The 17371-nt window shown below is 35.9% G+C and overlaps 1 protein-coding gene across 1 annotated transcript; it reads left to right on the top strand.

Moving 5' to 3' along the window:
• Nucleotides 1–300: 300 nt before the first annotated feature.
• On the top strand, nucleotides 301–669 carry LOC124829675 (uncharacterized). The gene has a single exon (XM_047303231.1). It carries the CDS (start codon nucleotides 301–303, stop codon nucleotides 667–669), a length of 369 nt encoding a protein of 122 aa, XP_047159187.1.
• The last annotated feature ends 16702 nt before the right edge of the window (nucleotides 670–17371 follow it).

The raw sequence follows: 17371 nt of genomic DNA, 5'->3' as shown, positions 1-17371 counted from the left end.
GAGTTTTGGGGCTAATACTGAAGTTAATCCTAAGGAGGAGTGTAATGCCATTATGACTATAAGTGGCACGATGTTAGATGAGAGAAAAGTTGAGAGAAAAGAAAAAGCTTAGTTAAGTGAAAAAAGAAGAGATGAATAAAGAGAGAAAAAAAAGAGGCTGAGAGAAAAGAAGTTGAGAAAGATGAGAGGAAAAAGAAAGGAGAAGAGGATGAGAGAAAAAAAGAGAAAATAATTGAGACGCCCCTTCCTTATCCAAAAAGCTTTTCAAAGACTGAAAAAGAGAAACAATTTGGGCGTTTCATGGAGATCTTCAAGCAATTGGAGATTACCATGCCCTTGAGTGAAGCACTGCAGCAAATTAGTGCTTATGTGAAGCACATGAAACAACTCCTCAATAAGAAGAAGAAATATCTAGATGAGGAAACAATTGAAGTGCAGGGCAATTGCAATGATATTATGCAGAAGACTCTCCCTCCAAAATTTAAAGATCCGGGGAGTTTCATCATTCCTTGTACCATTGGAAACTATGATATAGGAAAGACTCTTATTGATTTAGGGGCTAGCATCAACCTGATGCCCCTATCTATGCTTGAAAAGATTGGTGGTCTTGAAGTCAAGCCAACAAGAATGATGCTTCAGTTGACAGATAGGTCCGTCAAATACCTTTAGGTGTGGTAGAAGACGTGGTGGTGAAGATTGATAAACTCCAATTTCTGGTGGACTTTGTAGTGATGAAGATGGAGGAAAATGCAGATGTATCACTCATCCTTGGACGACCATTCATGAAGACAACTAAGGTTGTCATTCATGTAGATGATGGAGTTTTAACATTGAAGGACCAAGAGAGAGAGGTAAGTTTCAATGTTTTTGAAGCTAGGTAGCCAATTCAAGAAAAGCTGACTAGTCTTAAAACAACAGATGAAAAACCTGTCAAGTTGGTCAAAAAGGGACTTAGCTGTTTCTCTATAAAAGTGGAAGGAGAGGACGAAGAGAAGGAAGAAAGACTGGTTCACCAACACCCTGAAGTGAAAAGTAATGAACCCAAACCTGACACACTGGTGAAATTCAAGAACAGGTTATGGGTTATCAAGGATATTAAAGCAAAGGGAGTTTTTGAGATTGATGATCCTTACTCTAGAAGAGTCAAGTTGGTGACAAGAAAATTGTTGAGATTTTGTTGGTTTCATGAAGGAAGGAGGAACACCAACATCAAAGATCCAGATTGAGCTTAATGGTGTCAGGCTCGTGACGTTAAACAAGCGCTTATTGGGAGGCAACCCAATTTCGGACTTTTTCTTTTTAATTGATTATTTGTGTGGTGTGGATTTGATTTTGCTTTGCAACAATGACAACATCTACTAATAGATGCTAGGATGAGTCAGATGAGAGCATCTACTGATGGATCCTACTAGATTCAACATCTACTGATGGATGCTATGTGATTAAGCGCCTATTGATGGGTGATACTGATGGCATCTACTGAGGGATACCGATGAAGATGAGAAAGATCAGCCTCTACTAATGGATACTGATGAGAAGGATTCACATCTACTGACCGATGCTGGAAGATTCAGATGAAAGCATCTACTGATGGATGCTGTTGGATCAGGATTTTTATGTTTCTTTGAATTGTGTTTATTTTGTTGTTATGTACTTGGTTTAATGAATTGTGATGCAATGGTTGGGTATAATGTGATAAACTGTTTGTGATGAGTAATATTCTTGTGTTTGCTTTATTGTTTTATGATGCATGTTGAGTTAATGATTGGTGAGGCTTTTAAGCATAGATGGTGGTTGCTCATAGTTTTGTTAAAAACAGATGCATGATTTCAACTGGGATTAATATGTTAGGTAGAATGTTATGAAATAGTGGAACTTGAGTTAACCTGTAAGAGATTGGGCTCAAGAGTTTTTGATTGATTGAATGCTATTGCTTTGGAAGCATGATTGATTTTGCCTAATTTTCTATGATTGAATCACTTGCTTGCTTGTTACATATGATCAAGGCCATGTTTTGTTCTCCTTTAGAGCCAATATCAATAGGTGAACATAACAAAGAACAATGTTTCTCTTTACCCTTTGAACCTTGAGCCTAAATTTGAAATTTTGAATATCCTTTTTGAAATCCTTACCTTGAGTTGAGTAGAGTATATGTATGTGGTAATGGAGAATGGTTCAAGTTTGGGGTTGTGAGAAACTGGAAAGAACTTTGTGAAATTCATTAAAAAAAAGCATTGAGCAAAAGCAAAAAGCAAAAGAAAATAAAAGAAAGAAAAGAAAAGGTTAAGCTCAATGAAAGTAAAGTTGGGAATAAGTTCAAGATTGGTTTCTCACAGAAAAGAAGAAAGAGAGTTGATTGTTAATGTGAATAAATGAATTACGCACTCTCTTAACTCAAGGATTTTGTTGTCTAGAAAAACCAATTTTCTTCTTAGCCTAGCCTCATACAAGCCACAAAAAGTCCTTGTGATGATAACTTGCTTGTGAGTGTGTTTGAAATGTGGTTAAATGAAAGACAAAGTTGATTCATGTGACATTGCGATGGTAGAGTGTAATAGTGTCACCTCATTATACACCTTTGAGTTAGAGTGAAACACTTTTGAGTGCTTGAGTGAAACACTTTTGAGTGCTTGAGTGAAACATTGTCTTTGGTGAGGAATAGTTCCATGCACATAGGGTAACATTATGTCTACTTGGTAATCATTCATAAGGTTGTTGCATCTGTTATGTATGTCTTGATTTTGTGACCACCATAGTTGAAGCTTGATTGGCTAAAGCATCATTATATCTTGACTAATCTTTCTATGATGAGCAAACATGAGTGATTTACTTGTCCTAGAGGAAAATGTTTTTTGGTGTCCTAGACCATTGTAGTATGATTACTTTGTTTAAGCCAAGTTACATTTTTCTTTAGCACAAGCAAAGTTTCAAGTTTGGGGTTGTGATAACGGTTGAGAATATCGTTATCTGTGATTCAATTTTGATATTAAATAAACCCTTTTTGGACTTAGAAGCTTGCTTGAACTCATGTTTTTAGTTTAGTTTTGTGAATAAGTGAGTAGAGGGTATACTTGATGATTTTATCACTAATTTCACTTGATTTTGTAGGTTATTAGTATGATTTGGAAGAAGAGCAAAAGTATCAAGGAGTTGGAATTCAAGAGGGACAGTTAAAGCATTAGAAAAGGAGCACAGGAGGTCACGCAGGGCTGTTGGGCGCCCCATTATGGGCGTTGGGCGCCAGTTTATGGGGTGCAGGGCGCTTGGGCGCCCTAGTCAGGGTGCCTGAGCACTGGTTTTTTCCCGCACACTGCCTGGGCGCCCCACTTATGGCGACGAGCGCCAGCAACGTGGGCTTGGACCTGTTTTTTGTTATTTTTCTGTTCTATTGAAGGACTTGGACGTCCTAGGATTTGTATCTCTTGATGGCTTGAGCATAGAAACACACTTTTCACCCCTTGGAGGAAGATTTGGGGATGTGAGAGCTCTCCTCTTCAGTTTTTAGGGTTTTTCTATCTCTTCCATTCCATTGTTCATCTAGTTTCTCCATGATAATGGAGAACTAAACCTTATTTGTTGTTGGGGAAGATGTAACCTCTAAACTCTCATGTATTTGAATTGATTCTTATTTATTTATGCTTCTTTCATCAATTGTTAGGGTTATTCTTCTTTGCTCCATGCTTATTATGTTTAACTCATTCATGACGTGATTATTGGTTTTCGTGATATGGACACATATGGGGAAACTAGATCTGGAGATTTTTCTCCCAAAAGCAATATTGCCTAGACATAGGGATATGAGTTTTGGTCATCTTAAGCTTCTAATCGTAATGCATAATTAATTCTAGTGATACAAGACATTGTGATCTACTAATTAAGGATAGGCTTTCTTCGTCGAGATATTAGGTTTTAAGTAATTTAGAAATTGATGTTAACAATTGAATGAAGAAGATGAATTCTTATATGCATGAGAGTAAACTAGGTGAAATCTAAACCCCAACAACATACTCATGTCATATTTTCAACTTCATTCATTCATTCTAATGTTTAGCCTCAATTGATCAATTTGCATTCATATTTACTTTATTGTTTTGCATTCAAAAACCCTAAAATTGTTCTTCAAAGTCTTAATTAGTTAAGCAATTACACAATTGTTTAGTGTCATGAGTCTTCTGGGATACGATACTTGGTCTTACCGTTTTATATTACTTGATACGATTCGGTACACTTGCCAACATCTTAACAGGGGGAGAAAAAGAAAGAAGAAGAGGATGAGAGAAAAAAAAAGGAAAAACAATAGAGAAACCCCTTCCTTACCCAAAAAGTTATTTATGGATACCTTCAAGAAATTGGAGATTACTATACCCTTGACTGAAACACTGCAACAAATTTCTGCTTATGCGAAATGCTTGAAATTTTCTCACTAAAGAGAAGAAATATCTAGATGAAGATATAATTGAAGTGCAGGATAATTGCAGTGCCATTATGCTGAAGACTCTCCCTCCAAAATTCAAAGATCTAGGAAGTTGCAATATCCCTTGCACCATTGGGAATCATGATATAGGGAAGGCTCTAGTGGACTTAGGGGCTAACATCAATCTAATACCCCTATCTATGCTCAAGAAGATTGGTGGTCTTGAGGTCAAACCTACAAGAATGATCTTGCAAATGGCAGAAAGGTCCATTAGCATCCTTATGGTGTAGTGGAAAATGTTGTGATATAGATTGACAAACTCAAATTCCCATTTGATTTTGTAGTGATGGAAATGGGGGAAGATGTAGAGATCCCTCTCATTCTTGGAAGACCATTCATGAAGACAACCAAGGTTGTCATTCATGTAGATGATGGAGTTTTAACGTTGAAAAATTAAGATGAAGAGGTGACTTTTAATGTCTTTAATGATGTGCAGCCAATTCAAGTAAAACAGACTAGCCCTAAAATAACAGATGAAGTTCTATTAGTGACTAGTCTACCTCATCAAGCTGCCAATTTGGTCAAGAGGAGCCATAATTGTTTTTCTCCAAAAGTAAAGGAAGAGGATGGAGATAATGAAGAGAAACTAGTGCACCAAGACTATATGCTAGAAAATAACGAACCCAAACCCGGAAAACCAGTGAAATTCAAGAACAGGTTATGGGTTATCAAGGCTATCAAAGCAAAGGGAGTTCTTGAGATTGAGGCTCCTTATTTTAGGAGAGTCAAGTTGGTGACTAGGAAGCTATTGAAATTATGTTGGTGTGATGAATGAAAGAAGCACGCCAATATCAAGAATCTAAATTGAGCATAGTGGTGTCAAGCTAATGACGTTAAACAAGCGCTTACTGGGAGGCAACCCAGTTTTTCCTTTTTTTTAGTTCATTTAATTGTGCGATTTTGATTTGATTTTGTTTTGAGTGTTTTTGTGTTTTTAGGTTGTATGCTGCTTCTCCGGGACTTCAGTGCATTTCACTTGATGAGTTCATCACTCGCATGTCTTGGCCTAGGGACCAGGCCCAAGCTAGTGGAGGAGGTGGCACGTTCGAAGCCGAAGCCATGGCAAAGGATGATTTAGAGGAAGATTCAGATGCCTTTGAGGGGAGTGATGACAACATCTCCTGTTTTCTTTATTTTTATGCATGTTTGAACTTTGTTTATTTTATTTTTAATTGAGCTATGTACTTGGTTAAATGGATAGTTTGCTACAATGGTTTGATGCTAAGTGATAAATTGTTTGATGGTGAGAAGTAAGATTATCTTGTGTTTGCCTTATTGAATTGTGAGTGATGTTGAGATATTGATTTCTTTAGCAATTAAGCAAAGATGGTTGTTGCTCATAGTTGTTTAAGACAGATGCATGGTTTCAATTGTGATTAATGTGCTTGGCATGATGTTTATCAAATTGTAGAATTAACCTGTGAGAGGTTGGGCCCCCGAATTTATTGTTGTTGAATAATGCTATTGCTTTGGAACCACAGTTGATTTTGCCTTAGTTTTTCTGTTGAACTATTTGCTTGCTTGTTACAAATGATCAAGGCCATATGTTCTTATCCCTTGAAAGCCAATGCCAAACTTTTAACCCAAAAATTTGTTTTATCCTTTGAACCTTGAGCTCAATGTGAAAAACACTTGAAATCCTTGCCTTGAGTTGAGTAGAGTATGCATGTATGGTACAAGAGAATGGTTCAAGTTTAGGGTTGTTGAAAAAGTTAAAAGAAAAAGAAAAAGAGCATTGAGCAAAGCAAGAGAAGAAAGAAAAAAGAATAGAAGGATGAGCTCAATGAATAAAAGTTGGGATTAAGTTGAGAAGTGGTTTCTCAAGTGAAAAGTAGAAAGAGAGATCAATGTCAAATTATGAAGTAAATTATTCACTCTCTTAACTCAAGGAACTTTGTTGTCCAGAAAAACAAGTTTTCTTCTTAGCGTCGATATCAGGACAACCAGTATCATAGAGTCGCGCAACGAAATAAAGTAAGCGGAAAGCGTGTTCAGTCACAACTTAAGTTAAGATGGTCCGTTTTTATAAAATTAGTTTTCTTAGAGAAAATTTATCGAACAACTAATGTGCGGAAAATGTAAAGAGTGTGGGGAGTAAAAAAATTCAACACATAATTTTTATCCTGGTTCGAATCAAAAGATTCTACGTCCAGTTGTTAATCACTATAAAAAGTGATTAACGTTTTCACTAAAATCAGTTTCACAAATTTACAGTAGAGTGAATGAAACAGTAAGATAAAACCTTCCTTCGACGAACGAACCGGAAGGGTGCTTCCTTCTACCAACGAACCGGAATTGATCAATCTACACTTTCCTTCGACCAACGAACTGGAAGAACAACAGCATTGCCAACTCGAAGAGAACTGCTCCGACTTTTGACCCACAAAGCGCGAGCTTCTCCTATTCACGAGACCAGGCAATGCAATGAACTAGCTTTTTGGAACTTCCTCAGATCATATTGTATTCTCAAAAAGCTTAGAGTTGAACCTGTAAGGGTTTTAAAAACAACTATATATAGACAACTGGTCTGAAGTGAAAAGTCAGATTACAACTGACAATGATAATCGATTATTTTGAGGAACATCAATTATTCCAGGGACTTGTGCAGTTCTCATCAGGACCAGTGATAATCGATTATTTGAAGTAATAATCCATTATTCCAGAGTAAAAATGGTTTTCAAGACAGCTCAAGATAATCGATTATTCTATCTTATAATCGATTATATGTAACTTCTCTAGATATACGAAATTTCTAAGTTAAACATGCTTAAACTTTTTCCTAATACATTTGCAAACTACTAAAGTGCTTTTAAAACAATTATGACTTGATTCTTCGAGTTTTATCACTTGCAGAATCATCAAAATATGGTATCTTCAAAGTACCAATGTTCCTCATTGGTAACACTTAGCCCAACCACAATACAAGCCTCAAAAAGTCCTTGTGATGATAACTTGCTTGTGAATGTGTTTGATGTTGTTAAATGAAAGGCAAAGTTGAATTGTGTGACATTGTGATGGTAGAGTGAAAGAGACACCTCACTATACACCTTTGAGCTTGAGTGAAACACTTTCTTTGGTGAGGAATGATTCCATGCACTATAGGATAACATTTTTCTTGGTTGTTGATCACTCATAAGGCATGTGCATCTGTTGTTTATTCTTTGTTAGGTGAGCACCATAGTTGAAGCTTGATTGGCTAAGACTTCATTATATCTTGACTGATTTTTCTATGATAGGTAGACATGAGTGATTACTTGTCTTAGAAGAAAATGCTTTTTAGTGTGCTAGACCATTGTAGTATGGCTATTTTGTGTAAGCCAGGTTACAGTTTGCTTGAGGACAAGCAAAGTTTCAAGTTTGGGGTTGTGATAACAGTTGAATTTACCGTTATCTATAATGCACTTTTGATAGTAAATCAACTCTATTTGACTTTGAAACTTGCTTAAACTCTTGTTTTAGTTGAATTTGGTGAATAAGTGAATAGAGGTTATACTTATTGACTTTTAGCACTGATTCCCTCAATTTTGTAGTTTATTGGTATGTTTTGGAAGAGGAGTAAAGTATCAAGGAGTTGGAACCCAAGAAGGACAACACAAGCAGTAGAATAGAAGGTTGTAGAAGGCTCAAGGACGCCTGGTTGCCCTTTTATGGGGCCCTCAGCGCTGGTGATCACATATGGACACCTACGTGCCCTCTTCAAGGGCGTTGAGGGCCAAGGATCTTGCAAGCACGCTTGGGTGCCCCCTCTAGGGGCTCTGAGTGCCAGTTAGCTACACCGTAGGACGCCTGGTTGCCCTTAGTCAGGGCGTTGAGGGTCAGTTTCTTTGCAGTTACGCCTGCTTGCCCTACTTAGGGCGCTGAGCGCCAGCGACGTTGGCCCATGATCTAATTTTGATCTATTTAAAGGCTTCTACACATTAGGGTTGATATCTTTGGACTACTGAAGCGCAAAAAGGAGGATTTTCGACCTTTGGAGACAGATTGGGATGCGAAAGCTTTCCTTCTCATTGTCTAGGGTCTCCATTCATTCATTCTTCCATTGTAGAATGTTCGTTAAGAAGTTTTTCAACCACTTAGCCCCATTATCAGCCATCTTAAGAGCAACAAACTTATATTCCATTGTTGATCTTGCAATAATTGTTTGCTTGATTGATCTCCACGTAATTGCACCCCCCCAAGTGTGAATACATAATCACTAGTGGATTTGGTCTCATTTGAATAAGAGATCCAGTTAGGATCACTATACCCTTCTAGTACAGCGAGAAATCTACTATATTCATTGGCATAATCCATTGAACCTCTTAAGTATCTCATAAGCCTAGCAAGTGAATCCCAATGTTCTTGATTTGGACATTGAGTGTACCTACTCAGTCTACCTACTGCATAAGTAATATCAGGTATAGAAAAGTTCATCAAGTGTAGTAAGCTCCCAATTATTTGGGCATACTAAGGTTGCAATATAAATTCTCTTTTATTTTTCATTAATTTAGAATTAACATCATAAGGGGTACTCACTTATTTTAGGTCATAAAACCCAAACTTCTTAAGAAGTTTATCAACGTATTGTTCTTGAGATAGTAATATACTGTCTCCCTTCCTTATGATTCTAATACCTAAAATCACTTTGGCTTCACCCATGTGTTTCATTTTAAAATTTGATCCTAGAAACAATTTAGTTCTAGCAACAATCTCATTGCATGTATCAAAGATTAACATGTCATCCACATACAAATATATAATGACACAATCACCATTTTCAAATTTAGAGTACACACATTTATCAGCATCATTAGGTGAAACACCATCACAAAGTAACACATTATCAAGTTTTTCATGTCATTGTTTTGGTGTTTGTTTCAACTCATACAAGGATTTTAAGAGTTTGGATACTTTATCCTCTTGACCAGGTACAACACACTCTTCAAGTTAAGCCATATAAATTTTTTCCTCCAAATCACTATTCAAAAAGGTTGTTTTAACAGCCATTTGGTGTATCACTAGCTTATGGATAATTGTTAGAGTTAACAACACTTGAATAGAGGAAATCCTAGTCATAGGAGTAAAAGTATCAAAGTAATCTATGTTGGATTTTTGAGTAAAACCTTTTGCTATTAATCTTACGTTATACTTCTCTATGGATCCATCAAGGTGATACTTTTTCTTAAAGATCCACTTACAACCAATGAATTTTTCTCTTTTAGGCAAATCTACTAAAGTCCAAGTATTGTTTTTCTGAATTAATTCAATTTCATGGCATTATCCCACTGTTTTGCATCAGGAGCACAAGTAGCTTCTACAAAGCTTGTTGGATCATTATCAACAAGACAAGTATAAAAGTCATCTCCAAAGGAAGTTTCCTTTCTCTATCTTTTACTTCTTCTCAAACCATCATTCATGGTATCATTTTTACTATTATCATCAACAGGTTGAGACATCTCACTAACCTTTAAGGGAAACACATGTTCAAAAAACTCAGCATTTTTCGTCTTTATTATAGATTTTCTCTTAAGTATGTTACTTTTAACAACTAGAAACCTATAACAACATTATGTTTGGCATAGCCTAAGAACATGCAATCACAGGTTTTAGAGCCTATTTTCATTTTCTTAGGATCGGGTATCATCACCTTACCTAGGCACCCCCACACTCTTAGATATTTAAGGTTAGGTTGGTAGCCTTTCCACAACTCATAAGAAGTTTTAATAGTTTTCTTATGGGGTATTCTATTTTGTAAAAAACATGTAGTAAGCAAGACTTCTCCCTAAAGGTTATAACGAGCACTAGAACTAACAAGAATAACATTCATCATTTCCTTAAGAGTTCTATTATTTCTCTCAGCTACTCCATTAGACTCAGGTGAATATGGTGGGGTCACTTCATGGATAATACCTTCTTTAACATAAAATTCATTAAACACTACATACTCACTACCTCTATCTGATCTAATCCTCTTAATTTTCTTATTTAGTTGATTTTCTACTTCTGCTTTGTAGGTTAAAAACACATCAAAGGCTTCATCTTTATGTTTGATTAAGTAAACTTTACTATATATAGAATAATCATCTATAAAGGTCAAAAAATAATTTTTACCTCCTCTAGACATGGTTTGTTTCAAGTCAGCTAGATAAATATGAATTAACCCTAACAATTCAGTTTGGTGCTCTACAGAAAAACATGTTTTCTTTGTTATTTTATATTCTACACATATATCATACTTACTACTCTATTTATCATGCATATTAATTAATCCTAGTCGTTTTAATTTTGAAACATACGAGGAATTCACATGTCCTAATTTAGCATGCCATATATCATATAGTCAGCAATATAAGCAGAAGAACTTAGTTCATTAATACTTTTAGAAACATTCAAAATGAAGAGTCATTGATCACAATATTCCTTCTCCACGAAAACATTATTTTTTTTTATAACAATCTTGTCAAACTCAAATGACACTTTAACCCCCACCTTTCTCAATAGTGTTATGGAGATTAAATTAATTGTGATTGATGGCACATGTAGCACATCACTCAAGGCCAAAGTCTTTCCAGGTGTGAGCTTAATAAGAACTTTCCTTTTTCCTAGAACATGGGTGGTTCTGGAGTCTCCGAGGTACACGTGTTCTTCTCCATCCCCTACACTAGTGTGAGAGGTAAAGACATTTTTGTTTGCACATATATGCCTGGTAGCACCAAAGTCTACCACCCATTTTCTCACATTGGTCATCAAATTTACTTGAGAAACGACCACAACAATAATGTCATCTTCTTTGGCTATATTTACCCAAGGAGGATTGTCGTTTCTTACACTACACTTGCATTGTGGTGCATGATGGCCCGACTTTCCGCATACAAAAGAATTTCCTTTCTTCTTAAAGGTGGGTTTAGATTCATTGGGACGTGATTTAAGAAAATTATTTTTCTTTTTGTTATCAGGTTTGTGTTCGTACCTTTTGGGAGCATGATTTACTTCTACCATATTTGCTTTTGCAGATAAAGCTTTGGCCCTTGCAATAGCAAACTCCTTCCTGTTGGTATCTTCAATAATTATGTGTGCAATGAGTTCTGATAAAGACATTTGTTTGTGTTTGTGTTTCAACTGTTGTTTGTAATCTGTCTAGGATGGCAACAATTTCTCGATCAGAAGTTCTGAAACAAATTCATCTGGTAGAAAAATATTATCTCCTTTGATATCTTCGAGCAGCTTGTGGTATTCATTGATTTGAGTTTTTATGTCCTTGTCTTCAATCATCTCCCAACGGTAGTAATTTCTTATGATGAATTTTTGTTTGACGACATCTTCAGCAGTATATTTGAGAATCAATGTGTCCTAAATGTCTTTTGCTTCCTTGTAGGAACAATACACATCGAATAAATCATTAGAAAGTGCACTAAGCAAAGTGTGTCGGCATACCTTGTTCCCGTATGTCCACTCTTCAACAAGTTTTGAGTTTGAAGGACACTAGAGTCGGGCTTCGCAGATGAAAGAGCAACAAATACTCCACACATATCTAAAGGGTGTACACATTTTCTTGCCAATGCCGAAAGTTCTTTCCAAAGAAAATCTCGAATTTTGACACGTCCAAAAGTGATTTCGCGAAGACCGTCTGAGTTCTAAAAGCAAAGGTTTGGATCTCCAAGGGCATGTTGTTGATGGCAGCCATAGGTCCTTAAGATTGTTGTATGAAACTGACAAAACACAAATAGTATTTCCTGAGACGTGTAGTTTCATTGTCCTTAAGGACTTATCCGCGGTGTATTGCATAAGTCCCCTAGGATACAATAGGAATTTCTCTGAAATTTCTGATGATCTCAGAAGTAACAAGGATCTCTAGAAAGAATATAAAATAAACCAAGATTTTCTTAGAAGAAAAGAGAGAAGGGAGAATGAGAAAATAAGAGGATGAGAGAAATGATTTTGATGTGTTTTGGAATGAAAATAGTTGTTCTATTTATAGAACATGTAAAATACCTTGCAACAAAAGAAAATGAACGTTGCAGCTCTTAAAAAAAATTGTGCGTTGCCAATTAATAAAACATTAACGTTGCCAAATATTAACTGATGGACGAACGCCCAAGGAGACGACAAACGTGCGTGTTGCGAGCTCCTTCGAAGCTTCTTCCAGATGTGAACGCAGCGGAAAAAGACAAAAAAACTCGAAGAAAAACAAGAAATAGAGGGTTAAATTCGATAGAAACCCTAGAAATGGAAGGAAACCCAATATTAACCGATTAATCGGTTCAAAATGAAGATTGAACAGTGGAAAATGGATTGATTCGGGAAACAAGGTGTTTAATCGGTGGAAATCGAAAGAATGGTGAAGATGAGGTGCAAATATGGAAGGAGATGTATATTCATGAAGAGAAATGAAAACTTACGAATGACGAGATGTAGATCTGTGATGGTGATGCACTCAAGAAGAAAACCCTAACTGATGAGGTTTATTCGAAGTGGAAAATGAGAGAAATGTGGTGATGTTCTTACGGGAGAGGATTGAAGGTGAAGCGTGAAAGATGTCACGAGTGAAGAAATGAGAGGCGTGACGCGTGCAAGGGAGGTGGCAGCGAAGGAGAGATAGCGTGGAGAATGAGAGAGAAAACACCGTGGAATTTTGGAGAAATGGAAAAATGAGAGTGTGCTTGGAAGGTGGCTAGAGGGAGTCTTTGGACTCTCTAGCCTATGCCTTTCAAGAGAGAATTATTCTGATTTCAGAAATATAATTCTCATTCAGCTCAAAAGTCCTAATACAAGAGAGGAGTTGGGTATTTATAGTAACCCATACTCCTTAAGAGCTAAGCTAGGAAAAGTAAAATTACAAAAGGAAAACTAAGTCAAGTAGGATTCCATCATGCCCTCCCTCTTAAGAAAAGATTTGTCCTCAAATCTGGCAATCGCCTTATGAAGAAACTCCACACAATCTTTGGGAGCATGACCATCTTAGAATGGCCTTATTCTTTTAGATCTAGTTTTCTTCCTCCTGGATCAAACACGAATCTGCAATACACATCAAATATATCTTCAGTTAATATCAATCCAAGAAAGAATTTTTCTTTAAAAACAAGAGAATAAGAACTTCTAATACTTTGATTAGTAATCTTTGAAAATCTTAGAAGTTCAGATTCAATTTTATCTTGAGTTAATTGTTTTCTTAAAGATAACAATAACTCAAGATTTGAATTGTCATATTTTGAAAATGTTTTCATGACAATTGATTTGAAAGAGAAGTCAAAAATTGAAAAGTAATCAATTATTGGAAAAGAAGTAAAGATTTGGAAACCTTCCCTTTTAAGTTCTATGGTCTTTCGAAGAATAGGATTTGCCATAAGGAACAATTTCTCCTTTTCCTTCTTCTCTCTTTCTTGCCTTTCTCTCTTTTCTTCTTCTCTTCTTTCTTCTTCTCTTCTTAATTCCTCTCTTCTTCTCTCTTCTCTTTTCTCTATTTCTTCTCTCTCTTTCTTCTCTTCTTCTTTCTTTTCTTCCTTTTCTTTTCTCTCAATCTCTCTTTCTCTTTTCTTATCCTTGATCTCTTTAAGTCTTGCCCTAAATTCTAATTCTCTACGAAGAAACCCATGATCATTTAAACTCTCAAGAAATGATTTTCCATTTTCAAGGCAATCCCTAATTAGTTCTAGGTTTCTTTTAATGCTTGTAGGCACAAACTTTCTTCTCATGCAAGCTTTTAAATCATGCCAATCACGTATGGAGGACTTTTTACCTTTCCTAACATGATATTGTCTTTCATTCCACCACTCTCTTGCATGCACTTCTAACTTAGAGAGATATATACTAAGAACATAATATTCACTCTCTTCATAAAGCCAAGGATTTATTTTATCAATTTCTTTTTCCCAAGCTAGGTATGTTAATGCACCTATGTCTTTACCAAATGATGGAAGATTCCTAGCTTGTTTAAACATTTCATCAACTTTATCTAATCTAGAAGACCTATATGAACCATAAGAAGACATCTTTGTTTTTAAAAGTTGTTTCTAGTGTAAAGGTATACAAGATTCACACTTAGACAAGTCCCAGGTAAGAGAGGTGAGTCATGAAGACTGCTTAAGCACCAAGTCTTGCCTTGCCAGAAATGTCTTAGGTTACTACTAGTTACCCTTTAAACTAAAATCACTTTTAAAATCAAAGGACAAAACTCACAAATAAACACATACAATTAAGCACAAATAAAAGACTAGACTCTCGGACTCTAATGTGTGAAAAGGCTTAGAGTTTAATCTCTTTTAGCCAAAGTCACCCCTAACCGTGAACACAAAATTAAACAAACACAACACTTAAGAATCCAGCGGACTCTAATGACCCCTACGAGAAACACAAATCAAATCAATATTAAAGTCTACTCCTATGGTGAAGCTTGTAGCTTTGGCTAACAAGACACATTCACCTGTCTAGCTATGCTAAAAAAAACATCAAAGCAATCAATAAAAGTTGCCAAGAGTTTGAAAGAGCACCAAGGACTCTTCCAAAGAACTTGGACTTTATAAAAGGCCCTTTTACAAAACAAAAGCTAAAGCTAACAGTGGCTAACACAAACCTATTACAAACAAAATTGAAACTAAAAGAAAACTATAGCCTATCAACCTATTACACATCAAATGGAACAAAAGAAATACAAAACATGCCCCCTGCCACGGTCCTGTCCACTTCATTCAGCTTTGTTGTTCCACTTTGTGATTCTGGAATCTTCTCTCTTGAATCTGATTCACCACTCCTGCAAAACAGTTTGCTTCTTGACAGCTTCTGGAATCAATACTTTGGAATCTCCTGGCCAGTATAATCCTACAATCACAATTCACAATTGTAATCAATGTACCTTATCTACACACAGATATCAAGAGGATTAACTTCACACAATATAAAAAATTCTTCCCTTTTTTCCTAGTCTCGTACACTTGATGCAGCTATATAAGTTTCTTTTGCTCTCAAATGACAAACTGCAATCAAATATTCCCACTCAATTCAGCAAAGCAACCATAAATGCTATCACCAGCTAAGACAGAAACACTTAAACAGTCCAGAGGTAAGAAAGTTAAGCAACTCCCCTAATTACAAGACTGCTTTTAACTATGTAATTCCAACTAAAATCCCAAACAGATCAGCTCTGCACACTAAAATTTCACACCAAATTTCAGCAAGGTACAAATGGAAATGGATATTAAACCAGATGCAAATAGGTGTAAATCAAAGTTGATTAAACAACCATCCAGACTAATCAAAACCTGACCAATCCAATGCAATGCAGAATCAATTCCAATTCAGAGTCAGATTCAGATTGGCTAATCCTAGTGTACAAAAATTATCATACCAGATCAACTTCCAAATAATGCTAAGCAATACAAGCTATAACAGGATTAGTTCAACCAAAACAAATGCAATTTAAGGTGAAAGAAACTCCCTTCAGTTCAGATGGCTGCTACTGGTTGCTCAATTAAACTCCAGATAGCTCCATTTATTCTCTGGCTTTCACCGTGTGCAATTGTTGTGTTGCTTCTAAATGCTTTTCAAGAAAAAAAAACTCCTATCCCACGTAATGCTGCAGTTTATCTATACACCAAGATCCCAGAGAAAGAAAAGAATTAGTATTTATAACAGCACAGTTCAGATTGGATTATTATCAACACAGAAAAACAAATCCCAGCCCTAATCTAGACTTTCTCCCTGCATTGGTGTTTTTGAAACCTTAAAGGATTATTGCAGCTTCCAAACAACAATTACAACATCCAATTTATTAGCCAGAATTGAATCAAAGAAATAGTTTGCCTACATTAAATCTGCTAAGCCAACAATAACACTAGACCATCACTATCACTTAATGTATGGATGTTCAAACTTGCTAAACCAAATTCAATTTTCAGGAACAGTTAAACCATATGATATCCAAGCATAATATTCAATCAAATATGGTTAACTATTTCTAATCAGGCACAAATATAGCATGAAACTACACAATAGAATGAAAAAAAAACTCCCTATTCAACTTGGTGTAGTTTATGAAGGTAGCAAAGCTCCTTTTTCTCCACTGTAGGTATTCTTGTGTTAGACTTCCCACACGTGCAAACTGCTTTTGAACACTATTAATCAGAACAAAATCTGCACAACTAAATGGTCAGCACATTGCAAGTTCAGAAGTTATTTCAACACTTAAACAAGAACACACTCTCAACAAGAAATTTGGCTCTTAGATGCAGCCACACAAAACTCACAAAAATCAGTGTCTCTTAAAGCTTAAAACACTCAAAATGGAAAGGTTTGGAAGGAAATTCTCCCTTGGCAGTACACAGCTGGAGAGTAATCCAGACCACCACCACCTAAAATGCTACCAAGCACACAAACCTCCTTTCAAATTCCAGAAATCCAGAGTGAAAAAAACTTCTCAAATAATAAAGAAATGGCTAGGCAAAGATCAAAGTAATGGACAGAGAGGTAGAACAGAACAGGACAGCCACAAATAAGGACAACACAACAGATCTATTGCTTAAGATAACTCTAGATCAGATTATGAAAGCAAGAAAAGCTCAAATTAAGAACAGCAGAATAGATTGCACATGTGATAGACAAAACCAGAGTTGTCAACCAAGACAAGCAAGAAACAAAGCTTTGAAGAAAGTGAGCACTCAAACTGAACCTAATAATAGCTCTAGAAAAGATTTTAAAAGCAAATAAAAAAAAACCAAACAAGTTGCATTTGCACCAAATTCAAATTTAGTTCAAAATTGGTTGAAACTGTTCCATAAAATGCCTAAGAGAAAAGGCTTTTCTAATGGATCAGCTTTCATAAAAGTCAATTGCACTGGTCTGTCAGCTTTTTAAAACTATATAAATGTTTCTTTTGAATTGTTTTACATGTAAACAGAATGACCAAGCTTTTTGCTGCAATGACAA

Source organism: Vigna umbellata, chromosome 8 (genome assembly GCF_029865625.1).
Source record: "Vigna umbellata cultivar VRB3 chromosome 8, Vumbellata_1.0, whole genome shotgun sequence".
Lineage (NCBI taxonomy): Eukaryota > Viridiplantae > Streptophyta > Magnoliopsida > Fabales > Fabaceae > Vigna > Vigna umbellata.
This window is presented reverse-complemented; position numbering and strand designations above follow the sequence as displayed.

What these genes read in the sequence shown, in the direction of transcription:
- LOC124829675 (XM_047303231.1), top strand. Translation starts at nt 301, where the DNA reads ATGGAGATCTTCAAGCAATTGGAGATTACCATGCCCTTGAGTGAAGCA.